General features: G+C 44.0%; 1 protein-coding gene across 1 annotated transcript in view; it reads left to right on the forward strand.

Annotated features, from left to right (window-relative positions):
• Nucleotides 1–7,635, forward strand: part of PTPN21 (protein tyrosine phosphatase non-receptor type 21) — a 74,019-nt gene extending 66,384 nt beyond the window's left edge. The window contains exons 15-20 of the mRNA XM_081829741.1: nt 621–743; nt 1,447–1,568; nt 2,316–2,444; nt 2,636–2,870; nt 3,485–3,645; nt 3,866–7,635. Coding sequence (XP_081685867.1) covers nt 621–743; nt 1,447–1,568; nt 2,316–2,444; nt 2,636–2,870; nt 3,485–3,645; nt 3,866–3,994 — 899 coding nt within the window. The 3' untranslated portion in view covers nt 3,995–7,635. The remainder of the gene's footprint in view (nt 1–620; nt 744–1,446; nt 1,569–2,315; nt 2,445–2,635; nt 2,871–3,484; nt 3,646–3,865) is intronic.
• The last annotated feature ends 2,696 nt before the right edge of the window (nt 7,636–10,331 follow it).

Here is a 10,331-nt window from a genome sequence, read left to right on the forward strand (position 1 = left end):
CTTAACCAACTGAGCCACCCAGGCGCCCAAGAACTGTATTCTTGTCTGCAGTGTAAACACAGCCTAGTTGGGGCCTTTGTGAGAACTCACGTTCCCGTACGCCGCGGCTGGGTAGGAGGTGTTGACCAGCAGAGCCGAAGCCGCCTTCCCCTCCCACGTGCTAAGCCCCTCTGCCCCCAGCACTGTGGCCAGGACTCAGGGAGCACTCTTCTGCCTGGCCTTAGTTAAGCCTTTGTTCTTCTAAATCTGAAGATCTCTTTCTGGCATAAATTCTCTCCAGAACGGCAGAATTGCTAGTTTTCTGTTATCACATACCTGCATTGATTCTTACGTGACAAAGGGGTCTGGGTTGGTTGGTTTGTTTATTTTAGAGAGCGAGCAGGGGAGGGGCAAGGGAGAGGGAGAGAGTCCAGAGCAGACTCCCAGCTCAGCGCGGAGCCCGACACAGGGCCTCCATCCCACGACCCTGAGATCCTGACCTGAGCCACAACCAAGAGTGGGACACTTAACCGACTGAGCCACCCAGGCGCCCCGTCTGGGTTTTTTAATGGTGTTCACCGAAGCTTTTCCTTAGGATGGTGACGTCTTCTTTTTGCTTTTTCCCTGTGATCACTTCTCAGCACCGTTTTGTTCTTTGGAGAAGCGGTACCCCTTTTTCCTTGGAGACAGTGTCATGCCATTTAACTGGGGTAATGTTACACCCAGTGAGATGGGAAAAGGTGATGCTGATCCCCAACTGGGAGGTGAGGAGACAGGTGGTTTGTCTTTCTGCAGCATTGTACCTTTTGTGTGTGCTGGCTGGAGACCCAGTGCGTTCATTTTGGGAAGGAGAAGCTTCCTTATTGGGAGTGAATGAGGAAGTATCCACGGTCAGGAGTTTTTCTTCTTTCCCACATTCTATTTCGTTTGCGAGTGGTATTTGATGAGTGCGGGTTCACGCTTGGGGTTTCCAGAGACCTGGCAGTCTTCCTGCAAACGTGGGTGCCCTTGGCGGTCTTGGGGAATCTGTGCATGCGCTTTTTAATATGGGTATAATTTATTTAAAAACCGAGCATTTCGGTGGAATAACTCATCCAGTCTCATGACGGGGTGGATGAGAACTGAATAAAGTCGTCGTCCTATGTGGGTATTGCAGAATCTTCAGGGGCCAGCTGAAGACCAGTGCAAGGCGGCTGAGCCTCAGAACTCCTAGACCTACTGCTTACCAGCGTGGGGCCTCCTTGTGCTTTCCTCTGAATAAAGCGCTGACACCTTCCTCTCAGGCCTGTCCACAGAGCCCTCCCCCTTGTTCGCTGCTAGCCCCCGGCGCTGGCCGCTGAGTGAGCCTGCCGTCAGTGAGGGGATGCAGCCGAGACTCCGGGCTGACAGCCTTGGATGTGGCTGTGGGGCCCTTGGGAAGCAGCCACTGTGGTCCCCAAATGTCAGCAGGCGTGGGCTTTACCCCAGATCTCCTGACTACAGATCCAGTGACCGACCGCTCTGCTACCTTAGCCTCTTCTCAAGGAGGTGCAGCCTCAGGTGGAAACTTAGTATCCGTTCCGGGGGGTGATCTTGACTCAAGGTCAGAGGTGAGACCACTTTAAGCAGGAATATTTTTTCTGCCCTAGAAATCTGGTATTTAACCTCGGTTTTGGCTTACTTGTTCCTACTTCTCCCAGTGTGTTTAATACTTCATGAGGGGAAACTGGGTTTGAAATTTAGCAATACTCTTATGTTGATACTATTTTTATAAGAAAAAGAATCATAACAACAGCAATAAGAACTATTTATTGAGAACCTATTACATACAGGCACCACATACATTGCCTCATTTAATTCTGCCGACAGCCCTATGAGGGTACATGACATTTTTATTTTACAGATGAGAGCAGAGAGTCAAAGAGGTTAAGCAAATTGTCCCAGGTCACATAGATATTATGTGAATTCAGAGTGTGTAAGTTTATAAATAGGTAGTAATGGGAATTGTATTAACAAGGAAAAAGGATAAGAGAAAACTCTATTCTGAATAATTCAGTTCATCTTTTAGTACTGCTGTAAACAAATGCGCATACGTGCATACATACATACGTATATACACATACACATTAATTAATAATTAATATTTAAAGTATTTAGAGAGAGCGGGGGAGGAGGGGCAGAAGGAGAGAGAGAGAATCCCCAGCAGACTCCCCACTGAGCGCGGCCCCCAACATGGGGCTCGATCTCACGACCCTGAGATCATGACCTGAGCCGAAATCAAGAGTCAGACGCTCAACCCACTGAGCCATCCAGATGCCCCGCACATTGATTTTTTTAAAACTCTTTTCTGATTGCAGGTCTCTGTCAGTGGAATTGAGTGGGATTACATTGCCACGCAGGGGCCACTACCGGGTACCTGTCAGGACTTTTGGCAGATGGTGTGGGAACAGGGAATTGCCATCATAGCAATGGTGACCGCAGAAGAGGTAAGTGCTCATTTCCCTTAACTGCTTTTCTCGGCCTGAGAACAGTTCGTGTTGGTCCTGGGGGCTCCTGACCTTTAAAGGAGGAGGGCCAGGGTGGGGTTGGGGTCCGGCATTTCGGACGGGCGCTCTGTATGAAGGGGCCTCCGCGGCTGGGTCTGGTGGTGTGTTCTGACCGCACGCGTCCTTCACAGGAGGGCGGAAGGGAGAAGAGCTTCAGGTACTGGCCGCGGCTGGGTTCCCGGCACAACACCGTCACCTACGGGAGGTTTAAGATCACAACGCGGTTCCGCACCGACTCCGGCTGCTACGCCACCACGGGCTTGAAGCTGAAGCACCTGCTCACGGGGCAGGAGAGGACTGTCTGGCATCTCCAGTACACAGACTGGCCCGAGCACGGCTGTCCCGAGGGCCTCACGGGCTTCTTATGTAAGTGCCTTCGTACCAGCACAGCCTCTGCTTAAATCATCCACACGGAGGAAGACCTGGGCTCCTGAAAATATTGCCTGTATGATGTCTCATAGAAGCTTTGGACTTGCTTTATTTATTTATTTTTTCTTAAGATTTTATTCATTTATTTGAGGGAGAGAGATTGAGAGCGTGAGCTGGGGGGGCACGGCAGAGGCAGAGGGAGAAGGAGGCTCCCCGCCGAGCAGGGAGCCCAATCCGGGGCTCGATCCCAGGACCCCGGGATCATGAGCCGAGCCGAAGGCAGACGCTCAACCGACTTGAGCCACCCAGGCGCCGCTGGACTTGCTTTAAAGTAAAGGCTTTAAGTGTTTAGAGGAGGCTTAACAGAAAAAAGTTTTTAAAGTATGGTTTGGTGGAGAGTAGAAGGACCCTTAGAGACTGTCTCCTCCACCTCATTTTGTAGGGGGGTGGAGGCAGTGATGGTCACACTGTTGGTTAGCGGTTGGGGGTGGTTAATTGGCACCCAGGGCTCTTTATCCAGAGACCTTCCAATCAGTGATGATAATCTGGAAATTATCACTTTGATGGGCCTTAATCCCTGCATAATCTTCTGTTTCATTGATACTCCACAGCATACCTTGAGGAGATCCAGTCTGTTCGACGCCATACAAATAGTACCAGTGAACCAAGAAGCCCCAACCCTCCGTTGCTGGTCCATTGCAGTGCTGGGGTGGGAAGGACTGGCGTCGTCATTTTGTCGGAGATCATGATCGCCTGTCTGGAACACAATGAGGTACGAGATCCTTGTTGGTCGGGGGGAGAAGCGGGCCGGGCACGAGGCTGGGGAAGAAAGGAACTGGTGGCCTACCAGTTCTCTCTGAACAAGTTCCCCGGAGGCTTCTTCTAGAAGATGCTAAGGTAGGCAAGTGTCTTTGTCTTGACCGGAGCTCTGCTGGGACTGCTCCCCTCTCTGCGGGGCACTGCGTCCCGCTCATCGCCGTCTCTCCCTCCAGGTGCTGGACATCCCCCGGGTGCTGGACATGCTGCGGCAGCAGAGGATGATGATGGTGCAGACCCTCTGCCAGTACACGTTCGTGTACCGAGTTCTCATTCAGTTCCTGAAGAGCTCGAGGCTCATATAAGCATCCACGGCTCGTGATGGGGACCCGATGGTGTGACGCGTTGACAGCTGACAAGAGCGCTCGCCTGACTCGTGCCTCCTCGCGGCCACGAGTGGCGCCTGGACAGCGGCGCAGGCAGGGAGCCGTGCAGAGCACAGGGCCGGGGAAGGGCTGAAGGAGACGCGCGCGGTCCCCAGGGCCTGGCCCCCTCCCATCTCTCCGATTTGCAGCACTTGCACACTTTGTAGAGGTTGTTTTCCAGACAGTTCTCTGTTGTACCGAAGCTGTGCCGGGCAGCTCTGGCAATCAATAAGGCGTATCGATTTCTATCTTGGACATCTTGGAATTTTATTTTATGGCTAAAGTATTTGGGGTTTTCTTGTTGAGAAACTGAACTTTCCAAGGGGATGGTCCACAGGTGTGATAGGTTCCTATGTAAGTTTGTATTTAAAACCATGCTACTGTCTCTTGTTATTTTTAAAAAACCTTAACAGCTTAGTTACCAAACCCAGAACTACAAGAAGAATCTAAAAGTGTTATTTTGAAACACAGAAGCATTTTTATATTCAGAAAATTTTTTATCCTAAAATATTCTATATATTTGTACCTTTTCTATTTTCCAAACAAGAGTTCAGCTCATTAAGGTACTGAAATGAATGAGTTACTGTAAGAGAAAGTTGGGAATGAAGGCACATTATTGGAAATGTGAGACAATACTCAGAGTCACTATTTTTTTTCAGTATTATTTGTAAACCTCAACGAATTTGATCTTATTGGTAGAAACTGGAGTGAAAAACAATTGCATAAGTTGGTTTTAAGCACTTTGTTGTTAAAGACAAATCTGAATTTTAGTATATGTGTTGCTTGATAGATGAGACGGTAACAGTGAGTATCCAGAAATGTTTGGAAGAGATAAGGGCTAAGTGTATGTGGGGTGGTCAGGGCGAGAGTAAGTGCAGTGGAAATGCAAGATGGCAAACGCAGGATGCCTTTGACAGAAGTACAGTATTAACTCTGCTCAGACTGAGAGGCTGGGATGGAGAGAGGGGACCCGGGGGGTGGCGGCTGAGCCCCCAGAGGGGAGGTACCCCCGGGAAGTTCTCGTCACTCTCCGTGACTCACTTTGTTTCCTTAGAGTTCTTATACCTAAACCTCTATTCTTTTCTAATAAAGTCAGGTTTATATTACCATGAAAAGAAGCCTTGAAGAGGCTTTATTTTCTTCTGATTGGAAGAAGGGAAGAGTTAGTAATAGTTTCACCTCATTTCCCAAAACTGCAGCCCAGACTACTTGTGGGGCCCCCAGAGATCGCTGTGCTGTTCACGAGGTGCTGGGGTTCTAGCTCCCTGATCCCCTAACTTCACCCCTGAGGTCAGTGTTAGCTTCTTGGTTCCTCCCCGCCCCCCACCCTGTTCCGGTGCACCGATCGCATCCCGGTGGCTGAGCTCGAGAGGGAGAGGGTGGCCTTTGGGTCAGGGCTACGAGGGACTTGAGTAGGTAAGGACTTACTGGCTATGTTTCACTGAGGAGCCATCTCATTTTTCCTTCTGAGGCTGCTTCTCTAAAATGCAGAGCTTCCAAAATGCCACATCCAGGGCTATTCCCCGAATGACAGTGTCCAAGGGATGGTTCTGATTCCCACGTTCACTCGGAAGGCAGTTTAACTCACTGTTGAACGTGACCACTGAGTGTGTGTTGTCAGCTGGGAGACAGGATTTGCTTCATACGGTGTGGATCTGCCTATCTCTGGGTTACCCAGAAACCAACCCTTAAGAGGGTCATTCAGGAGATAGTAATGAAAACGACTACTGGAAGTGGGCACATTGCTCACTTAGGGACAAGATGTTAATTTTAAACCTGAAATTGTTTTAAGAGTCCTGTTTAAATAACAGTAGACCCAAGTGTAAATATTGAGAAAGAGCTCCCAGAAGAATGGGTTAAGGATTTTTATGATCATATTTCCCATCTCCACACCGAATAAAGGATGGGAGAGTTTTCAGTGTTTTGTTTTGTTTTTTTCCTTCCATGGTACGTTTTTTAAAAAATGCTTTTCTGTCAGGTTTAAACATTTTGAAGTGTTCCATTGACAAGAACATACTGTAAAACAAAAATCTAAAGAGTAATATATGGTATATTTGTGTTCCAGTTGTAATAATTATAAGTAGATTACTTCTGAGGGCTAAATTACACTATTTAAATGTCATTCTTAAAATGTCGCATGTTTGACCAGCTTCTAAGACCCATGTAATTTTTTTGTCCCTTTTGAATATTTAAACTTTTTCAGTTAGTGAATATGAAAGTATTTCTGAATAAAAATCGACATTACTGGACTTTGAAATTCAATGTGATTTTCAAGAGCAAACTGTACAACATTTAGGCTTCATAGGTTTACCACCACCGAATGGAGAATGTTGCTGTCTGCCAAAGTTATACAATGCTTCACTATCTCAGTGTCTTTTTAGTTCCTTGAGATTCTAAATTTCATAGCAAAATTACCAAAATGTACATTTTCACAAAAAGTAGGTTACAAACCACTGTTTTCCAATGGATTGATTTTGGCATCTCTGGCATCAGTCTTCCTGATTAGTGGGGTCTTTTGATGAAATATTCTAGCTGAGAGTTTTGAGCACAGAAAAATGTTCATTTAGAATGTTAAGTGCAGTCATTATTAATTACTTCCCTCTGGAACACCTACTGTGAAGTATTCTGAAAACCCTAGTATTTAGCCTTGAAAACCCTTTGGCAGAAATAAGACAGAAGGTGGACGGACCTGTCCTTCCTTTGAAGCTTCCAGAAAGAGCAAGGTCTAGGCAGAAACACAGAGGAAGAGTGTGTCAGTGGGGAGGACTGAGGGATGACAGCAATCAAGGCCAACTTTTCTGTGAAGCTTTCATCATCAGAAGAAAACAACCCCTTTAGGATGGGTTTATATGTTAATATTCACAACATTTAGAAGATATATATGTATATACTATATATATAATATAAAACCTCATGTTTTAAAATGTACAACTGGAGGTCAGCTGCACTGTAGGAACAGGTTTGAAATTTGCATGAACAAATGGAAGCAAGAATTGCTGTTTGTTGTAAATTGTTTTTAAAAACAGACTTTTAAAGTTTTAATTTATTTATTCATTTTAAGCAATCTCTGCACCCAACATGGGGTTCAAATTCATGACCCCGAGATCTGGAGTCACATGCTCCTTTGACTGAGCCAGTCAGGTGCCCCTAAAATCGGACTTTTTAAAGGAACTCTTTAGGATATAAATTTAGGGAACTTGTTTCCCATCAAGATTTCATGTGGAGCAAGCTAAAACTATCTTTTTTCCCCCAGTTTAAAGTTTATTTTAAAAAAGAGATCTAAATTGGAGGGGGCTCTTTACTGAGCTGAGAGACATTTCAAAAATAGAGGAATAGGTACATTAGGAATTTGCCTGGAAAAACATTTCTCAAAAGAACATGAGTTTTTCACGTTCCAGTATCTACAATTATAGAGAAATGAGGAAAAATCCGAAAGTCCAGTTATTTAAAATTTGCATGTGTTGGGGATGAGTGGATAGAGGATTTTAGGAAACTGTTGAAGGGGTTCTGGGGTGGTTAAAGTGGCATAGTTTTCTGTATATTACAGGCAGTTCCCAAATAAAAATTATGCTCTAAAAGTTCATATGTATGTGTGTGGAATTATTGAGAAAAACAGTAATACTTCCCCGTGTAAACAGTATTCCAAGTGGGTGTTAACGCTCCTGGTTTGTCCTCCCAAAGCTTGTTTGGTATAGAACCAAGTCGCGGTAATCTGAACTCTGGAAAATACGCCAATGTTCTCTCTGCTGCACCCTGGTGGTGAGGTGGGAGAACGAATTCTCTGCCTGGTGGGAGGGACTGAGGCTCAGCAAGCAGTTGGTCAACTAGATCAGCGTTTGCTGAGAGAACTCCGCATCAGGGGAGATCCCATCATGTGTTACAGAAACGGCTCAGGAAGGCCAGGGGACGGATCGGGACGTGGGATGACGTGAGCGGGGATGCCTCCTCTGAAAGCAGCCGTGAGGCAGGGCGGGGTGAAGGAGGGTGAATTGGCACTAACTCCCTTACCTTTCCTGTCGCCCCTGAACTACCCTCCCTTTCCTGGCACTGGCATCACATGGGAAGCAGGGGATGGGCCAAGAAGGAGGTTCAAGGTCCGCAGTACCTTGCAGGCCCAAGGCAAATGTTCCCACGCAGAGGGTATCTAGGTCACACGTACAGAACGTACAGTCTGGCTACACATCATGTTTCCAAAATGTTTAAATTACCCCTCATATTTGGGAAATTAACATAGTTTTCAAAAATCTAGAGTAAACATAAACTTTTCCCAATATGTTGATGGATTAAGGGGTAGTAGCCACTTATTTTAAATTATGCTTCAGTAGTATCGATAAGTACCGATGGATGACAAGAAAGGAATAATTGTCTTCGAACTTCTAGCTGGAACTAACAGTGTGGATGTTGACTTCTGAAAATTACTAGCTGTATAAATCTCGATCATTATTCTTTAGTTATTTCTTTAGTTTTGTGGCGTGTCATAGAAAAAGACTTTTAAAATCTCTAAAATCCCTGGCTTTGAACTTAGAATATAGCGTCTCCACACTCACTATAGGAGAACACGATGCTGCTGTAATCAATCTACAATTTTAACCGAGCTGGTTGGTTTTTAAGCTGTGTAAAAATATCAGTACTCTGCAGAAGTTGTCAAATGTCCACACGATGGGCATTTTAAGTGTGCATGTGTATTTTAAAGTCACACTCTAAAAACTTGTGGGGAAAAAAATCTACAGTATTCACTCCTAGGAGCAAGTCTATGCCAAAGAAATTCAGAAGGTCGGGTTATCTGGGTTAACCAGACCATGAATCTGGCCTCAATTTGGGGGGTAGGTTGATGGAATTAATGATGACTGGCTTTCCGTTTCAACCTGCTCACTCATCAGCTGAGAAAATCTGAACAAATGAATGAGGGATAGAAGCTCAGTCACTCATTTTTTTAGAAGAATGCAAATGTCATAGGTCATATGCGATCATAAGTGCTGGGAGACTGTCCTAGAAGTTTATTAGAAATCACTTGAAATTAATGGACCACTGAATGAGACAAGATCTTTTTCCTTATTTTATATTGCTATTTTTCAAAATGTAATTTGATCTTAGAGTTAACTATCCCCAAAGGATCTAATGGTTTTGCGGTTTTACTGGAATAAAACCAGTGCAAATACTGGTTCAGCCCAAGTAGACTGAGAAAGTAAATATTCTCCAGAGGTGACAAACTTATTTCCAGAACATATTTTTTTAAAACAAGGTTAAAAAATAGTACAAAGTTCAGGTTAACCCTCAGGAGTTGAAAGGTGAAAGGAAACGAACTAGAATTTGTAACAAGTTTTAGGCCAGTAGAGCTCTAATGGGTTTTAGTTGCATAGTTTTGTTTTTTATGGCAGGACAGAGAAATTGAAGCAGTAGTTATTGTGTAGGGATGATTCTTAATGCTTTTGCAACTTTTCTGTTAATACCAGCTTGGACCCTTCCATATTAGAGTTTCTCAATTCTGTATTAAAGTAAGCAGCTTAATTTCTTATAGAATTGAGCTATTATGCAGTTATAAGTATATGCAATTTCTAAGCTACATAAAATGAGGGGAAAAATAAAAATATTCATTAGTATATCAAGCCTTTTTAAAAGCTTGGATATTTACCTTACTCAACAGATTGATTGGCACGGGGCCATTGGAATATATTTTTGCTTTTTTACTGTATTCTCATGTAATTTTTTATATTACGATATAAAACATTTTTTATCATGCAAATGTTGAATATTTTCCTATGAAAACACCTCAATGTTTCATTCTATTGTGCTTAAATGGAGGAAATATTCTGAGATATAAAGATGCAGTTTGGCTCAGATGAAGAATTACACTGTAACAAACCAGAAATTTGTTGTATATTTCTGAGTTGTATGATCTGGTTAAAAACTGAAGCAATACAAACCCTACCCACAGTGAATTTAGCAGAGCATAGTTTAAAAATCAACATCTAGATAGCAAGTCTATTTAAGTAAAAATTCCAACAGAAGTTGATATGATTTAACAGGCCTAATAAACCCAAAATTTGGAGAAAATTTATATGAAATACATTTTCTTAGAAAGTTGCCCTATAATTCAAGCAATGCACTGGGAATTCTACCTTTCGACATGCTAGTATAAAGAATTGTCTAGTAGTATTTTCTAGTTTAAAAAATTTTAAGTGCTGTCTGAAGATTAATAATGTAAAAATGTATAATCAGAAGAACTTAATTCTTCTAAAAACCATCATTGGTTTGTAAAATTGTGTACATTTAATGG

The sequence above is a fragment of the Leptonychotes weddellii genome, chromosome 9 (assembly GCF_054177405.1).
Source record: "Leptonychotes weddellii isolate Sample4059 chromosome 9, ASM5417740v2, whole genome shotgun sequence".
In the NCBI taxonomy this organism is placed as follows: domain Eukaryota; kingdom Metazoa; phylum Chordata; class Mammalia; order Carnivora; family Phocidae; genus Leptonychotes; species Leptonychotes weddellii.